A 24,974-nucleotide genomic window follows, 5' to 3' on the forward strand; every position below is an offset into this window, starting at 1 on the left:
TGTGAAACAAATCACACATTTATTTTTCTCCAGTTGCACCACCTGCTACGCAACTGCTGCTCACCTTCCTGTGGTCTGTTGTGTGTTGGCAGTCCAGGGGGTCCGACCAAAGCAGCAGCAGGAGGGCAGAAACTCTACAGAGAACAGACAGAAGTGATTACTGGTGATACTGGTAGATTAACTGTGCATTATTAGTTTATAACCAAGAATATTCATGGTGATTTGCCGTTAATAAAATATCTCAAAATTGAGGGATTGGTAAATAATAAGAAAATGAGACAGTTATATCAAACATAGACACACATTCATCTGCGTTTAAATACAAACGAAAACAAAAACTTTAAAAAGGAAGAAGTAATCCATAAGTAAAACAATCACTCTGACATTACCTTAAAATCCAGACACAGACTCCCTGCATAGTTGCTGGATTCTTAAAGTGGGACACTTAAGTGAAAAGAGAGAAGTTTACATTAGCATATGTCAGCGGTACTGACTTCTTTTTTTTTTAACACAAATGCTGTATGTGTGGCTACAGTGCAGAGGCTCTGCAGAGACTAAACCCAATCCCACTCTGTCTGATCACTATCCATCTACAGAGACCACTCACCTTTTAAACGTGACATAAATCCCAAGAACAACAAACAGTGAATAGTATCAACATGTAATCTATCTAACTTTACTTATAGCTGTGCCTATAAATATCTCATGAAGGTCAACAACCTGCTACTTTCATTTGCCACTACATCTGTCTGCCTGACAGTCCTCCAAGACACTGACTCAGGGGAAAAAAAAAAAAAAAAACTTCTACCCACTTGACCATGTGTGTTGACCTCTCTGACCTCTGGCTCCTAATGAGGGAGCCCCCCTGCTGAAAGACTGCAACCCCATTAGACAGCAGGTCCAGTTAGGGAAGAACTTTCACCCCTCACCCCAGACTGTATAACTCAGACCTACTTTGCACCTTGTCTAACTTAAGTTGATTGAACTAAACAGGATGGTCAAAAAATCCTGAACACCATAGTGGTAAAACCACCTTATTTACCAAGCTTATTTAAACAGTTTTTTTTACTGCTGTAATTATTCGTAGTAGTTTCATTATTACAGAGAAATAATGTCCACGAACCTGTGGGTTACTGATGCGCGTATGGTGAAGTATTTGCTACTTCACTATACTTTCTAACCAGCGTATCCTACTCTGCGTTCACAGATTCATTTCCAAGCGCAGGTATCCTCATGGTCGAAACATTAATCCAGGTGGAACCGCAGGGCTTCCCTCCAGAGACTTTGTGCTAAGCCATTTAAGTCAGTAAATCCGCACCCGCAGTTGTGAATCAGATCCTGTCGCAGTAGAAACTCCGGACATTGGTCATCATGGTGATTCCGGCCGTTCTGCTTTTACGCACTAAAGGCTGAATGACAGAAAGCTGGAAACCTACACGGCGGACAGAAACAACCTCTGCTGCGCCCTCTGCCGCAACAACCACTCTCTCATATGTGTGTGTGTGTGTGTCTCATGTAAATATGTAGGTGTGTGTCTACTCCTATTTCAACTCCATGAGTGGCGCGCTCGGATGTGTTCGTGTGAGGAAGAAAGAGAGAGAGAGAGAGAGAGAGAGAGAGAGGTATGCCTCAGTGTCTCTCTGCCACTCATTTCTCTCACACTGAAATGTCCATATTGGAGCCACAGGCAGGTAAATGATCTCGTTTAACAACTGAATTGAAGCCAAAGCTCAAAGCTGCACATGGCAACTCGTATGAGTCATCAGTTAATTGCATCCAGTGTCACCTTGTTTACCTATTTGGATGCTCTGTAATGGTTTAAGACTCCAGAAAACAGATTTTCTCTTTATTATTACCAGGAAAAACAGATTATTAACTTTGCATGGTGTTACCTTTCACCACACTCTTAAACACTGTTAACAAGCAACATTTGTAGTAAACTCTATGGTATGTTATAAGAGGCTCAGTTTTTTCTAATTGCATAAACAAATATATTCCAGTTTACCCCTGTGGGATCCCATCAACACTTCAGTTGATGCTTCTATTTGCTGATGGAACAAGCGGCTGAACACTTTAGTCAGTGATCCAAAACAGGACCAAGATTCTGTTGGACAGACATCAAACTTTTTTTTTTTTTTTTTTGTGTTCAGCTCAGAACAGCTGTATTGTTTCCTCAGATGAAAGGATGAAATTTGCAGCATTCCATAAAAGGGTTTATAGCCAACTACAGGGAACCATCATGGCCATGTATTAATTAAGGGGAAGCATCCATATTTAGCCATGACTTGTGCAAAAACAAATAAACTAAACTGGATAAACTAAAAGACTTTTAGGATTAAAATAAGGACATGATTTACAAACTTACAGATACAGCCTATAGAGCAGGAGAATGAATAGAAATCTGACTTTATTATATCCGCAAGCTGTGAAGGCTTTGTGTACTGCTCTCTTTAGCCAGTTTGTTTCATTTGACAGAACAAAACAGAGCTGTGCATGGTTCAGTGGTTTACACGCAACACTATATGTGCCATACAGTGTGCAGCTCATTACAGCCACTGTCTTGCTTGACAATGGCTTCTTTATGTAGCAAAACCTAATCTGTAAACACTGTGAAATCTATCAGTGTCTTTGTAGGTCTAGAAATCTAAGTATGCATCAGCATCCACTCATCCATGTGCTACTGCACAATATGTAAGTATGTATCTGCAGGGGAGTTGGTCCTATTCTTGCTCCCACTGACTGTCCTCACTGGAGCGTAGATATTGATGCTGGTCAGGAATTTGCCTTTAACTAAAATGTTTCCAAACCCTTCACAGGCAAACAAGTTTCTAATTAAAATATTGTTAATGAACTACTGTTCTAGACGATCCATTGAAGCCTCTCCAAGAAAGATTTGGAGTTGGGACTCGCTGTTGTCTGACACTGGACCGAAATGCACATTACACTGAAGATATATTCAATCACACTTTAGCAGGATGAACTATTGCACAGCATTGCTTCAATGCTTGCAAATATAAAGACAGATTATTGCCCTGGTGACTGAAATAATGTAATTTGATTAGCTGCTCCTTTACGTTATCAGATTTTATGTTGCTTTAAGTAATAAATCGCCACCCACATTTAAATTACAGTTTCAGGTGGTATTTTTTTTTAATGCAGTGCATGGCTAACAATAAACAATGCACCTGGTTCATTCCAGCAGAAACTAATAGTTGGTCCTGTGAGGTGGAACGAATTGGCAGTCTCCAGACGAGACAAAAGTCTATGAGAGGGTCGTGTACATCAACACTGCAGCCTCCAAACCAGCGCTTAGGCTTATTGCTTGTTATTCACCCGAACACAAATTATGAAGATATTGCATGACCGTCGTCTTTTGTTAAGTCAATATTAGTGCAGTAATGCTGTTGTCACTTTACTCACTCTTTTTGCCATTACTCTAACCTCCTCTAACATTATTATGACAACTTTACTCTGTTCAACAGGTATGACTATAAAAACTTACAGCTGGGTTAAACAAGTTCAAGCATGTTTGATGGTCAAAAAGAATTCTGGGAAATGTAGGTAATAACAAAAACTAAATACTGCAGACTAAGTTAACTGGATCCAACAAACAAGTAATTACTAGCACACTTACGAATATTTGTGTAATTATGTGCACCCTTCTTGGCCGATCTCCACTGTGCGCATTGGCAGAGCTGAAGTCTACAATGATGCTGTTGTGGCAGAAAAAAACACTACTTTGATTTATCACAAGTAACTTTCTGTGACCCAAGCTCAGATTAACTGAAAATATAGACAGTCAGTGATTAAGCTTCTGTAGAAACTCGTACTCGTAACTTTTTTATATGGATATATTTAAATATTGGTGAATTTAAAGCTACATATTTCCCACTTAAATAAACCAGTTTGTCATGTAAGTAGAGTCTTGTAACCAGCTCAGTTGCTGCAACAGCCAACAGATACTAATCCCTACCTCCACATTCACGGGCAGTTACTATAAATGGTTAATGTTATATAACAAGATGATTCCTGTGTCCCAGTTGTGTAGAATATGCATATTGTAACTAGAAAAATAATCATACTTAAAGGTGCAGTGTGTAGGAATTAGTGACAGCTAGTGGTGTATTTGTTAATTGCAATTGCTTCACCTCAATTTCTAGAGCCAGTGTTTAGTAGAAACATGGGGGCTTAACATGCTGTGTGTCTAGATTGAGCATCACTAGATAGACTCATTCTAAGGTAACAAAATATGAATATTCAGATTTTCAGGTGATTATACAATAAGTTATATAAGTTAAGTTATTAATGTGAATTTCTGCCTGTAATTAGAGCTTGATTTTAGAAACTAGTGTCAGCTGACACAAAAGATAAGAGATGGAGTGACCTCTTACCGCTCAATTAACAAAAAAGATAAGTAAGTAAGTAAGTAAATAAGTTTATAGTGGCTGGCATTCATTGGTGCAAACCATATATAAATGTATGCTAATAGAAGTACATTATTTTTATAGACTAATTGCCAAAACAGTTCATTATTAATATTCAAATTCAAACATATTTTATAGTATAAGCATTAGGACACATTATATCAGCCATTAGAAACTGAAATATTCATTACAACCCAATTTTCTTCTTCAGCGTGGGCATGAAATCACCATGGTGATATTTGACCTATATGATTTTTGACATTTGGTCTCTTAGGTGAAAAGCTGTTGTTTGGCTTGAAGATAGCACAAATGGAAGCTCATAGCGGGTCTTCAATACCTTGATCTGGACAAAGATGTTGGGTGGATAAACAGATGGAGAAAAACTCTTGCAGCACAGAAATTAGCTAACAGTGGTTCTCATGCACTCACAGTCATCAAGACCTGGAGCAATGCCTTCAATCAAATGCCAAAAATGGGAATAAATTTACCACAAATGTCATTATGAGGCTCTGTAAAGAAGAAACACTTTTAATTTGAGAAACAGATTGATTGTGGTTTATTACTCACCAAGACAAATGGACTTTGTTAATGTGTTGAGCCCTCTTCACTATGTGGGCCTCAACAACTGCACTGTCTTGACTTCTATAAACTGCTTTCCAGCAATCAAACAGTGTTCTCACTGTCAATGTCTTCATGCTGTCACTAGTGAATTGTGTCAGTCCTTCGGGACTAGACTGCTCTCACAATGTTGACAGCCGTAGCGTCATAAAACAACTAAATGTGTCAGCACAGAGAATGGTTGTTTATCAGAGTTGCTCAAAATAAACTCGCTGTAGCTTTTTGATAGCAAACATTTGCCCTGAGACACACAGGTGTCTCATCCAAGCAGAAAACACAGCATTTATTTTACATGTTCAGATGAGATCTCCAGGGGACAGGTGCCCCAAAAAGCAGCATATTATACAAATAACAAATCTGTTTGTATTTGGAAAATCTGGGCCATCTTCAGAAGATTAAACAGTTAGGTTCTCATGTTAACCGCTCACACCACATTTAAAAAAAATAAGACATTTGTGTTTCCTGTATGTTTGTCTAAAGTATTCATATAAAGAAGCCTTCTACACAACTTTCGAAGCAGTGTAACACCTGAATGATTGAGAAAACCAGAAAGAAATAACCCAACACTGAGAAGAGACAACTCAGTTAATAACACATCCTGCTGTTCTTAAATCAAATACCCCTGAGCAAGGCATTGATTTCCAGTGTAATGGATGACGTTGGACAGCAGCACCTATCAACTCTTTGGTGTGTGTGTGTGTGTGTGTGTGTGGAGGTGTTCACTCCATCCCCCTGCAGTTACTCCTCTAGGTCAGTGCAATGATCTACGTGCCCTTATTAAATAAGGAGTTAAAAAATTCTTTGTGGGATGGTTTGAGTGAGCCTCTATGCCTTCAGGGACATTCCAGTCGGAGTTCACACTACTCAAAGGACCCTTCATGGTTCCTGGACCCTCATACACACACACACACACACACACACACACACACACACACCCACACACACACACACACACAGTGGTCTGTGAGGTGTTGACAATGCAAGCGTAAACTCCCTAAGAGAACCAGGAGAGATGAACTTGAACATTAACATACTTCAGAGGTGGACTCACTGTTACAGGAACAGGCAAACACTTGCACCCAGATCTGATGCCTGATTAAAGAAAGATGTTTTCTTCACTCCTGTGGCCAGATTTTGTAGAGAAAACCATCGTGCAAACCATGTAGACAAACTGAGTGTTAGTACAGAATCTTTTAATACTAAGTACAATACAGAAAATCAGTGGTAAACAAAGAAAAGTCCATGTCCTTGTTTGTGCCCTTCTTTTTATGTCAGGCAGGAGAAAGTGAGAAAGCGATGCACGATCAAGATTTAAGACACAGAAAAAGCATTCTAGTCTCGACAAAAGAGACACCAGACATTTTCAGCTGATGACAGTAATGGTGAGGAGGGCTCATTCAGAAGGCTTTTAAAGTGCACAGGATGCTATGTAGGGTCCCTTTGACTTCCTTCAAGTAAGTTACAGCTCCAACCACTGAAGAATCAAACTGTGTTTTCATTGAAAATCTACATTCAATCAAGATGCTTCTGTCATGACAATTTCTTCAGACATCTTTAAAACAGTCTACATCCCTCCTAAGAAGGAGCTTCCCACAGACAAGGGAAATACGCCCTTCAGTTTCCAAAGATTTTAATAACTGATAGTCAGTGATAAGTCACTAAGTGAAGATGTGTTAGGGAGTTTTTGAGATGAAGCCCCAAGCAAGCTATGTCCATGTGTGCACATGTGTGTCTGAGAGTGAACCTTTGGTCCTCTTCACTTGGTCTCAGAGAGCTTTGCAAGGCTAGCTTGGCGGAAGGCCGCTCGGTCCCTCATCTCCAACACACAGTCCCTCACCATCTCTGCAAACATGGAGGGCCAGAGCTTGTGTAGAGCTTCGCCCTTCAGATTGGTGTCTGATGCCCTTTGGACCAACTCCTGGAGGTACTGCTCTATCATGGTAGCGCGCTCCGATGACTCTACACTGCCCTCCTGTTAGGGAAACAAGAAAAAATTATTCACATTTATTTGGTTGTAATACATATATTAAGGTGAGGTGTAGTGGGAAATAGCAAAAGCTTACACACTCATTAGACATATCATAATTTAAAATGAAGCTATCACAGTGCACATGCACAAATCTTCTGATTTTAGAGAGAAATGCAATGCAGTGCAATAGTTTGAACCTTATATGTCGACCTTTTAGGACAACAGTGTAGTTCTATATGCCACAGAAGCATAAAATGTATCCAGCATTAGCTACATAGACAATACTTGCATGTAGCATGAATTCATTGCTGGTATTGGTTTTATTGTGGAACTGGATAAAAAGCTAGAATAATGACATTAATTGAATTAAAAGTTTTACTTTGATGTAGTTTCAAATGAGAACCAGATGAAAAATCTGCTGATGGAAGCAGTGAAAGAGCAAAAGAGGTGATCTGAACAGGAGGCAGAAAAGCAAAAGCAATATAAAGCCAAAGCAAGTACTCATATTGTACTGCAGTGCCTGATCTGCACAAACACATCCACAAATATGCCACTCTGCACACTCTTGGTGGAAAGAAGGTTAGATTGTCCTGTGATGCACTGTTGGTATTTTTTGTTTTTAACTGCTGAGTGAGTAAATAAATAAATATAAACGACTTATTCTATTTTATATATATATATATATATATACTTGTTTTGACGGTACTCTGTCGTGCTGACTCAGGATTCCAATTACTGGGTTAGGTCCCCATGTCTCTGTGTATCATTATAAAGCATTCAGTTGTACCTTGTGTTTTAGAGTGGAACATTGCTTTAAACTCTTAGATCGTCATTCAAAGTGTTCTTCCTTGTGGTCTAGTTTTGATCAGCTAGCCTGCCTTGGCGAGTCACGCTCCCTTTCTGAGACTCACCCTGGATGGGAATCCTGTAGCCCTGGCGACATGGACAAGCAGGCCGTTCTGCGCTGTGTGCTTCATCTGAGACAGCTGGACATGAAGCGCATCACAGTAAGTTTCAAACTGGTTAACTGTGTCTGTAGCTCCTGGCTAATTCGCTAAATTTAGCTGTGGCTGTACATTAGCCCATTTGGGTATTTTTATTATTACCACACAGTTGGCAGTAACATCATATGACCAGACAGGGAGATCTCACATATAGTTTTATTATTGCTATACTGCAGTACTATAATACATGTAAGCAACCAAAGCAACATGAATGACAATCCCAAAACTGAAACACGACTGTGTTGTATTACGAAAGCCTGTGTTGCATTTCCTATATGTTATCACACATTCATTTTTGGCTAATAGCCCAAAACCTTGTGCCACTGTCGGAGCATAATGTTCCTGACAGCACGTACCATGTTGAGTCTGTGATGCGACTCTGTCTCGAAACTAAACTTTGATTGATAAAAATGTGATGATTTCATAGTTCAAAAACAAACTTAGGATAACCCACATAGGCAGTCACCTCTTCACTGTCAATGCGGCATGTCCCAGCCTCCGTACTGTATTTGACAATGTCATACTGTAATCTTTGTTCTTTGACATGGGTGCAGCATTCTTGGTTTGCATATTAGGGCAAAAATGCATCGCGACTAAACCATAATCTTAAGCATTTACAATACACTAATGTTATATCCCAACCTAAAAAAAACAATGATTATACCAATGGCCATAAATATGAAGTCATTGTATTTATATAGCATGTCACAAAGTGACTTACAGTTGAATACAGCCTGCCTTAGAGGCTGTCAAGCAGGAGCATCCAGGTCCTGAGCTTGTACTTAAGGAAATCTGTAATACCCACACCTTGCCCTCCAGAAACATACTGTGATACTTTGAAAAAAACACTTGTAACTCCAATTTCACCATTTCATTTTTCACTTGAAATTTAGGGTCCTTAACAGGTTTAGCAAGTTTCATTATCTCCAGGGCCTCATTGAACCCCTACAACAAACTCTGTCTGTAGCAGTCAATCCAAAACGGAAAGGTTTCATTTCCAGAAGTTATTTTTAGAAGATCAAAGTTTGATTTGACAATCACATTAAGGTCTAGGAGAAGTTTCCAGTTTTTCAAAAGGTGGTCATGATATTGCTGGGGCACAAATTCTGCGTAACACTGGAAGATAGCTAGATTTTCCCCTCCTACTGATTTGTAAAAGAGTGCCCTCAGTCACGATGCCTGTCAGTGGAAGTGAGATCAGATTATCTGAGATAAGGTATAATCTGGCTGCTGGCAGATGGCCAGATTTGTGGATATTGTGCCAGACTGTTTGGATAACATACATATAGACAGGACTATTATCATGGCTTGTAGTACATTATAATTTTTCACTAATAGAACATAATTTCACAATCTGATTATAATATTTACTTTACATTTAATATGACCAAAACTCATAAAATAAAAGACAACTATTGTAATAAAATTTAATTTCATGAACAGAACTTACACTATATATAAATGGCCAATAATAACAACCAATTAATCAACTAATGTGGACAGCGACCCACTAACAAAAATACTCCAGAACTAGCACCCTTTGCACTTTGGTTTCCCATGAGAATACTGTTTTTTGCTCACAAAAGGACTTTCAAACTTAACGCAGCCCTGGTTCTTTACTGCGCCACAGCTGACACTGCTTGACTCCATGAGCTTGCATTTTGCCTCTATTGACAGACTGGAGACATCGTCTTTGGCTCTAGCATGTGCACCAAACAGCTGAAGATACCCCCACGCCTCAACTGGCCACACTCAATTTGTTGGCAGCAGTGCATTTCTGTGGAGTTGGTTGTTTCCCCAACAGCTGGGCTCAGTTGATCCGAGACGAAAAATCAGGACATATAATCCTGTGTTGCACCGGCTTGGTGTGAGAATCTCTTCCCATCTCCCACAGTGGTCCAATTCTGCTGTAGAGAACAGTCTTCCAGGCGGCCTCTTTTGTGGTTCCCCTCTTCTCTTGAATAATTCAGAACTCATGAATGGAGCGACACTCTGATAGAACAAGCTTCTTTTTCAGGACGAGGATCGGCGCATGGCTGGTGTGTACAGGCTCGAAAAGAGGAGGAGAAGAAGAGGGAGAGTCACAAGCAGACCATTCATAAGGTATCGCTGTGATCTGATTTGCTCCTCTTGTGTTTGTCTGCCTGGATTTAAGTTTAATTATAGAGCAAATACACATAACAGCCTACAACTCAAGTAGATTAACAAGAGTCCTCTGAACTCACTGGTGCCCCTTTTCATACACTGGCTGTTGTATGGTTCATATTCTTGGTCGGAAGAGATACTTAGTTGCAAAGGTTCAAAGCACTGGGTAGACCTGTTTTACGTAGCATTTGAATGTTATGTTGTATTGTGGATTTTGGACTCAACTCATTTTACAGTATTAGCCAGCATCCGGCCACCATTACAATGATAGTATCCAGGTGTAAAGAAGGGTGATGTGTGTATTTGGGCATAACTCTAGTCCTCCTAATCATACTCACCCATCAAAACATACTTAATGAGAAACCTCTAAAATATTTGTTCATGCCAAGATTTGTTGAGATACATCCACTTTTTTCTTTCTTTCTTGTCTTCTAACTTATGAGTCCTGTGATTGCTGAGGCTGTGTTTTAGTGGGCCATTAAATCACTTTTTCTGATGCTGGACATGGACTTTCAACTTTTCAAACATATATACATTAGTACTTCAGTAATACACAAACACAAGTGCCCTTTTGGGGGCATTGTTAATATAAGGAGGGATAACACTGTCCTCAGTGGTAAATTTTACTTTAGTTCTTAAATGGTCTAAGATGGTTCAGTCTTGCACAGGCATCTGTTTTGCAGTCATTGTATGTGTGGTGTGTGACAGTATATATTAATGTGCCCCTGCTGTGTCTGCGCCTGCAGTGGTTACTCTTGCTGAGAGATGGTCTCTGTGTGGAACACATTGTCTCTCGGTAACCTACACTCCTGCTAATTCCCCGGTGTTGAGAAACTGTTATTGAATGCCAGTAGCCAGAGTTCATAAGGGCGAAGGATTCACTATGAATTGGTACTGACTCACCCCTGCATTGAGGAGTGGCACATTCCATAACTGGGTATACGAAATAGACAGCTAGGCCAGGAAAGACCAATTAAAAGATCAGAAATTTCCTTGTTTGCAGGGCAGGAATGTCATTTTCACTGCTACGAGAGCAACTGCAGTTAAATTGAAATGCTGTAATAACAGAAGCAAATTATTTGGACAACACACATATACGATTTCAAATCTACTTGAGTGCAATGTGATATGATAGAGACAAGGAAGACGAGAGGTATAAGTTTGCCTGTGATTATGTAAAGATAGACAGAGATTTCATTAACTTCATCTATGCCCTCTGTTTCTGCTAAGGAATTGTCATTTGAAACTTCTTGTCCTTTGATCGTGTGTGTGTGTGTTGTGTGTGTGTGTGTGTGTGTGTGTGTGTGTCCTTTTATCAAGAGAAAACGGGTCTGGCCATCCGTAATGCAGCCACGAGTGGGAGGGTGTCCGGGCCTGCCTGGAGCGCCCACCACCAACGTGCTAAAGAAGAAGTTAGTCCAGAGAACAGCCCCGCCCATCAGCCCCGCCCAGCCAATGGCCTGGCACAGGACCCTTCTCCAGATGAACCAGGTACACATCACTCCAGCAGGAGTCATGTCACATTTGTAAAACTAGAGCCACTGGCTTGTAAAATACCCAATGTTACGTATGATTCATGTTCGGTTTGGCCAGAGTGAATTGTGGTTTCAGTAGTATAATCGTGGTTTAAATCTACATAATTCATATACTTAGAGAAATGCACAGTCCATTCAGGCTCAGTTCCTTAGCTGAAATTACTGACCTATTGGCCTTTTTATAGGCTATGGATTACGTTTGAATAACTTATGTACAGACATTTATGGTCCTCAGATGATTAATCCTGAAGATTTTAGTGATCCCCTGGCTTTTGCTGTAGCGCCACTATGAGATTTGTGGTTTTACTTAAATCGGGTACAGACATTTATGTCCCACCAGGGTGAATTGTAATACTTTTGGTGGTCCCAAGTAATCTACAAAACCAATGACATTCCTCAGCCTTAGCTGTACTTCTGTTTAATGCTAATCAGCAAATGTAGCCAGCATGGTAAAACATAGTAAACTAAGATACATGATAGGATTTTCCCTGCTTAACATCAGCATTTGGCGTTTAGAGTCTTTCTCCACCCACTGCTGTGCAAATATAGCCTTTTCCGAGTAGTTAGCATGGCTTTTAAAACTCTAGTTTTCTGAGATATTTGGTAGCCTATTGATCAGCCATAAAAAATTTAATTGTGAATTGTTTAATTTTTCAAGCCAGCCAAGTGCTTCATCCAGTTTTTATTAAGGATTTTATTTAAGTGTTACAGTGGAGATTTTAGTGACCCATGATAAACTAATTGTTGTTTGAGATTTCATTCCTGGATAAATAAAATATCTGTACTATTAGTCAACATTTTACAAGTCTGTTGACAGTTACATTCTACCGTTACATACTATTTGTATTTGGTAAGTCAACATTGCTAACACTAGACAGTCTAATTATTTAGTTTAATCAGACTGTTTGGAAGCTAAAACACAAGAAATGAATCTATCTTATGCGTGGTAAAGAGGTCCAGGAGTTTGATATGATATATGTTCAGTGCTCATGAGTTCCCTCTTCTGATTTTGGTATCTGTTGAGAGGGCCAGTTTTCACTTAAAACTGCCAACCCTTCAGAGCTGTTGGCCAACAATGTTGGTCACTGTGGTCATTTTAAAACCAGTTCCATGTTTACAAAAAAATCTGGACAAATATGTCAGTGATGTCTGAATAGAACACGATAGTCAATGAGAGGTAAAGCAACAAAGTAGAAGATGGTAAATAACATTTAAAATGACATCCATTAAGAGATGTCAAGATGGTATAGCCTTTTATTGTGATTGACAACTAAGATGGAGGAAATGTCCTTCAAAGTACCAATATAGGGACTACTTGGGAGATACAGAAGCATGGGTGAGGGTAGTTTGTGCCAATTTTTGCTGGATTGACAATCTTAATTTTATGTTTGATATGTGCAGTTTTTCTACTCCTGTAATGTCGTAATAATTATAGAGCAGAGACTTTGATTTTGATCTACAACACCTCTAATCTGAGCCTCGTCTCCCGGCTTGTAGCTTCTCATCTGAGAAGGTTCAAAAGAATATTTTTGTTTGATGCTGATTTCTTTTTTTTTTCAGACGGGTAAGCCCCGGTTCAGGACCAGAGCGACCATCAGGGGGAACGGAGACAAGACTCCGCACCACAGCCGTCCACACAGCCCGGCAGATCCCAAGTAAGACTAAAATGCGTGTGTGTGTGTTAACCCTGCCATATACAATCCCATAAACTCCAAAATAAGTACTGGCCCGACCCCTAAATGCCAAAAAATACTAAGTTGTCTATATTGACCAAGTAAACTTCATGAGACACAGCCTGATCACAGATTTTATGAGTTGACTTGGCTTGTGATATCTAGCCATGTAGCTGTTTTATTGCCAAGGTTTTGAGAATATGTCTTTTTGACACTTCTTCTGTATTGGTAGAACGGAATTTCCCTTCAGCAGTGTTACATGAAGTAACAGTAAATGTGGTACAGAGAGACACTCATACATACACACAAACTTGTTTCTTACATGGGAAGGTCGCTAAGTCGGGTTCTCATGAACTTAAATACTGAAATCTGCAGAAATGCCTACTTACAGTGTACAGAATAGTCAAAATAGAGCATGTACTGTAGAGAGATCATCCTGGTTACATATCTGATCCTGTAACAGCTGGTGTATCAAACCCATCTTGAAATATTCTCAATAAAATGACCCCTTTACTTACTCCCGGGGCGTGGGTTCTTGAGCTCTGTGAGCTCTCTGGTTAAAATCAGTCTATGCATGTCTAGTGTCTGAGGAGAGTTTTCTTCCCACTGTTATAACCTAATGTTGGAGTGCTCTAAATCAACAGTCTGTGCTGAGTCTAATGTGAGCGTAGGCTCTGATATACACACCGACTGTGATCCAGGTCTGGATGACTTATGAGGAGGAGGGGCTGAGATGAAAGTGGGGGCGTGTCAAGGACTATTATTACCTGTTTCAAAGACGGCTTTTCCTTCCTGCACCAGGATATGAAAATGGCCCCGAAGCGCAATCCCTCAATGGCAATGGCTTTCCTTTACAAGGTCTATTATAACTTCAGTCTGTGGCCTAACAGGTTATGGTGACGAACAGGACTCACGCGATTCAACGTACCACAATGTTATGCGATGAGAGTTGTATTACTTTGGTTTGTATGAATTTCAAATAAACAAGGGCCTTTACAAACCCTAGCACCACCACCGTAACATGAAATACAGCAATAGCTGTGACTGAAAAGTCAAAAGATCAATCCTCAAAATGCCTGGCTATATGTAAGTAGGTGAGAAATTTAAAGGTTGTTTGTTGAGCTGTGTGGGGTATATTGGGCTTATTATGCCTACACAGTGCAGCCCATATGCTGTCAGACTGAAGTACTAGCCACTGAAATAAATTACATTATATTACCAAATGCAGAGCATGAAGAGGCAGATGATGGATGAACTTGTCTCTGCTTTGAGGCTTGTGAACACTCTTGCCTCACTAGTGCGTGACATCACATTCAGGTCTTTGGGGTGTGAATTCCAGAATTACTAACAGCAGGAAGACATTATCCTTTGCACCCTGAAGAGACACTGTATGGTTTGTTTACAGGTCATCCCTAATCCTGCTATACAGAATCGAACAGATTCTTGGTCTTCCATTTAGGTCAGCGGCTGGACAGTTCACACATTCTGGTCTGCTCAGTGGCAGCCTGGGAGCAGGGCAACACTGTGTGTTTCTTTCTGAGTATGAACTTTAACTCTATGTTGCTGAGACTACCTTATAATTAGAGGCAACTTAAAACTCACTTTTAATGGATTAAGTTACAAAGTCAGAACAGTATATCTGATTCTTCTGCATAAAAACTGCCTTTAACTACAGTTTGATTTTTTTTTTTTAATCATCATATCAATTGCTATGCAACTCTAAATGTACAGTGTTGTGCTTGTTATGTGCAATGCAAAGCATTTACATAAAACAACAACAACATTGCTCAGATTATAGTAAATGTGATGAAAATTTGGGAAAAAACGTGATGTCACCCTCTGTTTGGCATTAGCAGCCCCAGTTTGGTGACAATTTAAGAATGAGGTTGTGTGAATGTGGACAGCACATTTAGCATGATTGTCTCAATGTGTTCCTACAATAAGTTATGAGGACAAGCCTGTGGCACTGCCAAAGTTGTGACTGTGATGCAGGCCCAGGTTTGTTCCTGTGCCAAACTAAGATTTATTTGACCTCATTTCCCCTGAGAGACGGGAGTAGGGGTGCGTGAAAGCGAAAGAGTTATTACTCAGAAATTCCAATAGTGGGGTTAGTCATCATGTGGGGAACGGAAAAGCTTTTATGTTATTTGTACATTTATAAAGAGCTGTGCTGAGACCTCGAGCGGTGGCTTTCAGCCCATAAATCAATGAGTTATCTACACAATTCCTTAAAATGAAACTATAAAACAACACTTTACAGTAACAGTCTGCCGCTCTCAGCCACCAATAAGCCCAACATCTGCACTGCACCAGTATCTGCCACTTGAACCATTTGTTTCACTTTCACACAGAGTGAATGGTAATGATGAAATGCTCTTTAGAAATGACAGCTTGGAGAGTAATGTTTCATACGCATCACTACCACACAGTATTCAGCAATTGGAGACATGTGCATGCTACAAGTCATGTCGTGGAGATTAAGTTGTTGAGAGATGACAAATGCTCTTTTTTATACTCCTGTAGGTTGAGATTGTCTAGTTGAATCTGATTCTGAGTCTAATAGGCCACCAGGATCCATGTAATTGTGACAGATCTTCATTCTGTCTTATCTTGCCTTGTGTAAGTTGCCGGGTTCATGTCAGCAGGGGATTCGGGACACCTGGCAGCCTTTCGGCAATGATTATGGGGCAAACATATGTGACGCAGCACAGAGTCTGTTGATGGCCACTTCCAGGCGCACAGAAGTTACTCTCTTCTTTACGTGGATTATCTAAAGTGTTACTCTCCATCTCCTGCACCACTTCCAAATGCTCTAAATTTACTGCTTTTGGCAAGCCTACATTTCGAAGACGTGTTATGCCCTGAAGAATTAAACTGCCTTTCAGTGTCTGGCACCCCCTCTATTGCTGGCCAAGTCCCCTGTTTTGTCCATGTGTGTGCTTGGACAGGACACCCTTGGAATTTCTCCTTTACCAAGCCTGGCTTTATACTTTGGTGTTTACCGGCTCTAGCCAATCCTCTTTACATTTTAATGCACATTCCATCATCTGACAGAGTACATTCATTTTAACATGTACATATTTTGACACCTTTTCACATCTGTCAGTGCCCACTTCAGTTATAATCCAGCAGTGTACAAGAGTAATGTAAGGTAGAAAACGAATAATAACTGACCTGTGTGTTGTTCGGGGTCCTGTCAACAGTTTTACAGATGTGTGTTTGTCATTGTGGTCTTTGGGGGAGGCTTTCTATGCTTTCAGGGATTTTAGTTTGAGTTGGCAATTGGCCACTGGGTAAAAATGACAGCAAGGATGCCTCTGCCACACCATATCCACGCCTCCTCTTAATATATCCATGGCATCCCCCCATATTGTCCCATGGCCATCCCTTGACATTTCCTAAGAATGACCAGGTGCATGGAGGATACTGAGGATCACCTTAGGTATCATGTAAAGTAATTTGGAAACAAATATTGTTATTGAGTGGGATATTCCCTCAGTCACAGGTTTATTTGAAGAGGTTCAGGCTTTATTACGATTAATCTGGTTGTTGTGGCAAATGTATTTGTGGCTTCTCTTATTTCCCCAAGCGTAATTAAAACTTACCGAAACTAATTAAAATGATGCAAACTCCAAGGCAAACTACAGCCTCAAAGAAGACTTTGTGTTATTTCACAACTATCTACTCCATACACAGAAAGTCTCCCAACCAGCCATGGCCTGAAATGGTGACATCGAGGCCAAAGTATCACCCACCAAGAACCTGATGTCAGTGTTTTGTCATGTTTTTCCTCCATCAGCTTACACATATGATGTGGGCTGGTGCAATGTTCCACTATAATTACTGGTATCAATCACTGTCTTACCCCAAAGAGTCTCTTAAATCCAAAGAACACGACTCTCTTGTTTCTTTCTTGTGAGGATTCACTGTGTTATCCAAATGTATTTGGATCTTGGACAAGAAAGAAAATACTTACAGTCTGTGAACATCAGTAGGTGCAGAGGTGGTTTTTATTTACCCTGAAAATATCTCTCTCTCTTATCTCTCTCTGTCTTCATTCTTCTCTTCTTTACCTGGACCTCCTTAGACTCCAGTCTTCTGCCAGCATAACTCACGTAATCCAGTTAATGATTTTTTCTCCAAATGTTTGATCCTCTTCCTTATGCCAGGGTCCGGCTACCTGGTATCAGTCCTATCATAGCCTGATCTGGCAGATGTAGGGTGTCAGTCTGTTTGGGGATGCCGATGGGCGATAATCAGTTGTTTTATTTTGTGCAGTGCGTCTTGGTGGATGGCAATCACACGCTGCATCTGCTATGCATCAGGGCGTCCCAACAAAGGACTAGCATTTCAGAATTTCTTTTGCACTTCATTACATGTCCTCTTTTGTGCACAACTGTAAAACGTTGAAAATGAAAGAGGAATGATGCTTTTAGTGATGTTGCAAGGGGGTCACCTTTTTTCTCTCTTTTTCACGCCTTTCCAAACATTAGACAGCCCAGTATCATAGACATTTAGATTGTTTACATTGTGTTCATGGAAGCAGCCATAACACCTCCTTCACGGTGAAATCTATTTTGTTGAAGTTAGCAAGTGACAATGGTTGGGGAGCCAATGTCAGCCTGTCATGTTTTGAGCAGGTATTATTCAAGTATTTATGAATCGCCTAATCTAACACAGTAATATCTAACAGACAATATATCATGTATTCTGGACCTGGGCATTAAAAGAGGAAACTGTTCTTCTCTCTGGTACAGAGAGGAGTGACCTCTGGGGGATCAGTCTTACTGTGTCTGCAAAAAGGTGGCAAGCTTCAGTTACAGTGCAGCTCCATTTTGTTCCTTATATGTACCTCTCTGTTCATGGTATATCTGCTGCCATTTTCATCTCCTTTTCTTTATCTGTCCCCGACACCAACTCTTACTTCTGTCTCACTTGACTCAAAGACACAAAATCGGTCTCAACAAGAATCACAATTGAGTTCTGTAATCAAGGGATTAGTCCTCTAAGCACTATGGCTTTCTATTGCAAGGAGATTGGGAGAGTGTGAATATGAATAGGGGTGATTGTCTGTTGGCGGGCTGAAACAGAATGATCAGTGTTGAGTAGCGTGCAGCCAGTAGCCATCTGATGCCCTGCCATGCTGAAAAAGTCCCCTGAGTGTCAGCAGACCCAGAGGGCTGAGCACATGGGCTCTGGAAGAGATTATGTCTCCTTGAGACTCACCCAGATTCTCCACTCTCACGACTCTCTTATCAGGGAAGGGCACTTCAGCTGTCTTATAGGAGATAGAAAGCAATTAGGCAAGACAAATAGGACATTGACTAGACCACTGTGTGTCTGTAGCAATGTTGATTTTTCCTTCTTTAGCACAATACCTGCTTTTTCAACAAATTTAAGCAAAGCACCTTTAGCTCCAAGATAGTCTTCAATATCAACATATTCTGTGCATCCAGCATATCATGTTTTGTTTCTGTGTGTGTGTCTGTCTATGTGCAGGCTGTGGAGGACAGGGAGTGGCAGCGTTCAGGCTTGTCCCTCTCTGACAGTCATCTGGCGGAGCTGGATGGAGACACCCTGCGTTTTATTTGGTCTTGGCCCTGGAGGCCTGGAGAGGGGCTGGGGAGTTCAGACTGCTGGGGCTGTCACTGTAATAACCTTCCGCTACATCAACTTTGACGCCATCGTACCAACACTGCCACGATAAGGGTCAAGTTCCCTAATCTATTGGTGAGGGATCTTGCCACATACCATATGAGCCGTAGGTTAATTGGACATAATTTCCTTGAGAAGACAACTTTTCACTTCATCTGCTGAACCATTTTCTTCTTGTGGTACTAGCATACAGTAACACAGTGCACAATGTACATTTTTCCTAAGGCTAATTTAACATGATCTGACCACCGCAGATAACAAAGGTACTGGATATCCAGTTCAGGTAATTCTAACCTCCTGAAGAAAAACATTGTGATGGTAAACCAATGAGAAGACATTTAGTTGTCTTTAGAAGTAGTTTCAGTGGTGAGCCTTTGATTGTCTAAACCAAACAAAGCTAATTTTGTTCCAGACAGTCATACAGTTACATAATTTTCTTCACATTAAATATTATGAATGAAACCTTTCATGCAGTGTAATTAGGATGATATTTTTATCTAACTGACTCTACTGTTTCTTGAAAGAAACACCAACTGTCAAAAGTTTTCAGTTGCCTGCCACAAGCTTGACTAAATACAGTTAGGTGACTAAGAGGATTACTACTACTGTACTACTCTACTACTACAGTGAAATCACAGTTTAAATCAAAACCAATTTTCCAGTCCAATTCGACAGTGGTTTGGTAATGATCTACTTTCACTTCAAAATTCAAAATCGGGGAAGAATGGTTACAACAAGAACGTCAATTTCATAGATTTTTAATAATTTCATTATTCCTGTTTGGCCAAATATATTTCAAATCTAAATGTTCAAGTTGTTCTAGTTCAACCACTCTAAAACAAACTACTTTTTTTCTGCAGCACCTGATCTTCTTGGAAAACTAACATCAGCCTCTGCCCCAACTGGCAGCCCTGGCTCAGGTGAGGCGTTTTGACCAGCTGACCATCCACCCGGAGGGCCAATCCAGTGGTCAGTCTGGCCCTGTGGCGGTCCTTCGTCATTTACCGCCTCCACCACTTCAACTTGCAGAGGATCAATGGCCAGGAGGTGAGAAACAGCTCGGTTTTTAATGCAGCCCTCCTGCTGTTTTGTTCAATATACCATTTCAAAACAATATATTGTAATTAAACAAATTGAAAATTTTAGGAGTAGTTTCACTCTTTCTACCGCTTTGCTTTCTGCTGGGGTGTCTTACGGTGTCTGTAAATTGAAGGTTACTATCCAGCTGCTTGTTAGCTTAGCCTTAACACAAAGACTGGAAAGATGTCAAACCTGTTCTCATCTCCCCACCAGAAAGCATAAAGAAGAAAGCAAACTTTTCTTCACTCTTAACTCTTTTTTTAGATGTTTTAATGATCTTTAATGTGTTTATAATTTTATTTTTTTGTTTCTACCTTGTTTTCTTGGGTCGCTGTTGAGTGTTTCCAATGTCTTCCAATCAGATCTTTTAATTGTACACACAGTGTACTTATCTTTGCTAAGGCCATAACTTCGACAAAATGATAAATGCCTAGATGTTTTCAACGTTGAGACTGTTTCCTTCATTCTTACTAAAACTGCAAAATTACGAAACAAAACAACAAGTTGTCATGTGATTTTATACATCGTAATGTTGAATCGGACACTGCCATTTTTTTCTCAGACTATAAATAGACCTCAGAATCTATAATCACTGCATCTCTAATCGTGATTGTTATAAGATCCCCTAGACATTCAGCCAGTGAACCCAGAAGAGATACCCAAGCTAAAATAACTTCAGACTACATCAAATCCAAAAAAAAGGTCTGTTCTAAAGCATTATGTCTGACTCGGAAAGTCAGAAAATCCCACTCATTATACTATTCTTGATCTCTTTTGAAACTAATGTAATATTTTTTGCTTTCATTCACTAAGCCTCCCCTGCAACTGTTTGGACCCCTTTGGGAGGCACAGCTCCCACCTCAAAAAACGCTGGGTATATCTTATGACAAAGCTGAAACAGTTACTTTCATGTTTTTAGAGTGTAGAACACATCAAGTAGCCAATCAATCGAACTCTTTTGTTGCATGTGTCAGTTCTCATTGGTGTGTCTACCGTAGGTCACGATGAATGATGTGATTGCTGCAGAGCGTGTGTTTGGGACACTGGTCATATAGCAGCCACCAAACTCCACGTTGCCGGTTCTCTTGGTTCTTGAGGAGTCCAGGTGAGAACTTGATCTCGCACATAACTACAACATAACATTAACTACAGTTTAATGACAGGTGTGTGCTGTGTCCGGACAACGTATGTTATTTGTTTTTGATATGTCAAGAATGTGTGGAGTCTTAAATGTGAATATGGTGGGTACAGCTTACTCTTGTTGAGTGTGTAGGTAAGTCTTCATGTATGTGCATGCCGTGCATAGCGTGTATACATGTGTGTGTGTGTGTGTGTGTTCACGTTGTGTGAGACAGTGAGACAGAGCCTGGCACCAAGGCGCAGGGGAATTAGACTATGTGTCTCAGGGTTAGGGTGGTACTTGGCACTTTGACACAAACATTCCTCGCTCTCCGCAGCCAAAAGTTCTTTAGGTCTGTCACTCCTGGTTATTGAAAAACATCCTCGCAGGGCAAAAATCTAGCAAATATGTCAGCACAACACGTATTTCTTAATGGTTCTTAGTATCACTATTCCTCTGAAAATTGGAAAATTTCCAGGTCGAATCATCTGACTAGGTTAGAAAAATGTATTACACATAGCTCTCTGAATAACTTCCATTTTGATGGCATAACTTGGTAAATTAGTTGCTCTGGCGGGTATTTAGTCGGAGGTGGAAGACAGTGATGCACATGTGAATTCTGTTGGTTAATAAAATATAAACAAATGTAGAAATGTTGAGTCTAGCTGAACCTCTAGTCAATTTGAACTGCCTCAGCGTCCTCAATGACCTTTCAGAATAGTGTTGAAAATGAACTGGTACACTGTGCACTCTCCTTGGCTGCAACTCACACTGATCCATGACTGTTCTGAATAAATATTACAAAAAGCTGAAGGGCAGAGATTATTTTTTGCATCGGTCTTAAATCTTAATCGCTTTTATCTGCGTGCAGAATCCTTCCACATAAGTGTCTGCTTGTTACACTAAATGCTGCAAGATTTGATCTCCCTGTTTGAGACTGTATTTCATATAAAGTGTATATTCTGGACAGAAAGTAAATAATTAGATAATAATTATAAGATAAGACAAGATAAGATAAGACTTTATGATCTACACTGGGGAATTCACTTGTTACAGCAGCTAATAATACACAAGGTGAAGATAAATACTTAAGATATATAGAAATAATAAAGTATACAAAAATTCTCTAAAATAAAATAATTAACTAAAAAAAAAATATATGTGCAGAAGACATGTTCAGTGATTGATTTGATTTCAATGTAAACATTTCCTTCCAGCACTATGCCTTGTTAAAGATTGTGTCAAGATGAATAGATCAATCTTTATACCCTGACAAATGTTATTAGCCACACTAAAACCAATTTAAATATAACAATAACTTTTTTTTTTGCCGTGATTTTTGTCTGCAAAAGTCCATCATGAGGATTAATCATGTTGTTCTAGGAGAATTGTCTATGCTGCTTTTGACTTCAGCCGTCAAAATTGAAAACTCTTTTTGATTTGAACTAAATTTGAAATTGTGACACCCCTAACAATGAATAAAGCTTAAAGGACAATGGATGATTTTATTTCAGCTGCATCCTTGACCTTCTCCTGAATGCAGCCACTATAATGCTTCAGGCTCATGTTCCATCAGTCTTACAAAACTCGCATATTTCACAGACCTTAAAATAGATTTCATAGGCAGTCTGTTTATAAAACTCCGTCAGCACCGGAAGTATCATGTTAACTTTGGCTCAAAACACAAAATTGAAAAATAACTCCACAAACAGTGTTGCAAGATTTCCATCACCATGGCATGTCTTTGCTTGTACTATGAAACATTGGCTGAGTTGACTTTGTTATGACTCGCATAACTGCTGTTCTCTCAAGGGATGTTTACACTCAATTAAACTTTTGTATGGATGCACAACACTTACCTTGTCTGATGGCATCATGATACTGACAGTAACATGCCACACACACAGTTCTACTTTTCTTAAGCTCGTTGTACATGTATGAGACTGACACACGTTAATGCATTTGGTAACACACACACACACACACACACACACACACACACACACACACACACACACACACACACTTCATATCTTATCTTTACGGAAATTTTTGCCTCTAGCCTCTGAAAAGACGATTTCAGCATCCTGGCACTGGCCTGTGGAACATGTTGGTGCAGTAGTGTATCACAGGAGATTTCATACTGATAGACAGCAAATTTGTTATAGTTTACATCAAGCTTAAAGTCCTCCACTGCTTTTTATATTGTACACATCCCGCTGCTGAGTGAAATTAAAGAAACCATTACGTTTATGCTGTCAATTCTAAAGCACTTTTTAAGTGAGCCAATTTGTTTATTTTTCCAAAGTCTTGCTCCACACTACTAAGGTGACAGCGTGTATTTGATGGGCACAAGAAACACTTTAATTACCTTGTGTCACCTCACTTTCTGCCACTGTTATCCCCAGGTGTGTATGGCTCTTCGCTGTGTCTAACTCACTCTTGTCTCTCTTCACCCTGAGGAAGCGCCCGCTGCAATTCCTGTTGGAGGGGCGTGGCGGCGGGCAGGGCTGAGTCCGGAGGAGCTGCGAGACAACGGGAAGCTCCTCGGAGAAAGCTTGAGCAGAGCGCTGTTTAACTACCCCGCGAGACTGCAGTGCAGAAAGTCCTGAGGTCAGCTTTGTTAACGATGGCCAAGGGTTTGAGAAACTGCAACAACTCATGAAATGTTACTACTTCAACCCATTTGTCTACCAACAGCCAAGGCCTTTTACGTTGTTGAGTGACATACCTGACTCCCACTAAACATCAGCCTGTCCAGGAGCCCTGGATTCACCTCAGAGTTGGAAGGCAAAATGAGTTATACCGTAGCAAAATACATCTGGTCTCTTGAACAGCCACCTTACTGATGGTTAAACTTGCATAAAAATGACAGACGCTTTATAATAAACAAACAAAGAGTAACACTGTTTGGAACATGAGCAAGAGTCAACAATGGGTTGACGCACAGCCTGACTTAGGCTACTAGAAAATATCACAAGTTCAGGTAGTTGGTCAAGTGACAAAACAGCATTGCCTTCACTGTCTCACTCTCTTTTTCTCTCTCAAACTATGCAGAGCACTCAAGAGGAAGAGAGTTTTCAATACTATAATGAAGGGTTACTTGTTTTGCTGCTCTTAAACACTAAAGAACAACATTTTGAACCATTTGTTATTTAGCTGAGAATTTCCGACTATTGTGAGTGGGGGGAGCTTTCCGGACAGGTTCTGGTGGAGGTCAGCTCATGGAGAACACGCTCAGTAGAGAGCACAGTGCTATTTCACTGCGTTTCTTCATTAAATCACCTGAAAAATACACCGGACTTCAGGACATCAGGCTGGTCAGTTATAACTCAGTGTTCACTCTTTTTTATGAGGACACGTCCAGTTATCACGGCTCATCATAGTCTCTTTTTACAGCTTTCTTTTAAACAAAGTATGGTCCATGTGACCATGTATGGGGTAGATATATTAGAATTATTGTAGAATAACGTTGGTCAGATATAATCATATAAACAGTTCTTCATTTTTTTATTTCTATGGTTATTATAGTAACTACCTGATACATTATCCATCTATCTTTGGTTGCACATTTGTGGTCATGTGTGTTAATTTCGTGATGCTTTGATGCCAGAGTAAGATGTGACAAATCTTCTTGTTGCGTTTGAGGCTCTATATACAGAATAGCAGGGTGGAATATATATATATTATATATAATAGTATATTATATATATAATATATCTATATATATATTATATATATATATATATAA

General features: G+C 40.0%; 2 protein-coding genes across 4 annotated transcripts in view; both read right to left on the minus strand.

Annotated features, from left to right (window-relative positions):
- The window catches only part of thsd4 (thrombospondin type 1 domain containing 4), a 41,880-nt gene extending 39,587 nt beyond the window's left edge, over positions 1–2,293 (minus strand). The window contains exons 1-3 of one of the 2 annotated variants that reach the window (XM_019271509.2): positions 1,124–2,293; positions 390–444; positions 65–134 (exon numbers count right to left, since the gene is read on the minus strand). In XM_019271509.2, coding sequence (XP_019127054.1) covers positions 65–134; positions 390–418 — 99 coding nt within the window. In that variant the 5' untranslated portion in view covers positions 419–444; positions 1,124–2,293. Of the gene's footprint in view, positions 1–64; positions 135–389; positions 445–607; positions 991–1,123 lie in introns of those variants that run through there. The other variant, XM_019271508.2, reaches the window with a different exon arrangement.
- Positions 2,294–6,015: 3,722 nt separating this feature from the next.
- Positions 6,016–24,974, minus strand: part of lrrc49 (leucine rich repeat containing 49) — a 53,130-nt gene continuing 34,171 nt past the window's right edge. Inside the window, exon 19 of one of the 2 annotated variants that reach the window (XM_010733111.3) lies at positions 6,016–7,014. In XM_010733111.3, the coding sequence (XP_010731413.3) occupies positions 6,799–7,014 (216 nt within the window). In that variant the 3' untranslated portion in view covers positions 6,016–6,798. The remainder of the gene's footprint in view (positions 7,015–24,974) is intronic. The other variant, XM_027281820.1, reaches the window with a different exon arrangement.

Source organism: Larimichthys crocea, chromosome VIII (genome assembly GCF_000972845.2).
Source record: "Larimichthys crocea isolate SSNF chromosome VIII, L_crocea_2.0, whole genome shotgun sequence".
NCBI lineage: Eukaryota > Metazoa > Chordata > Actinopteri > Sciaenidae > Larimichthys > Larimichthys crocea.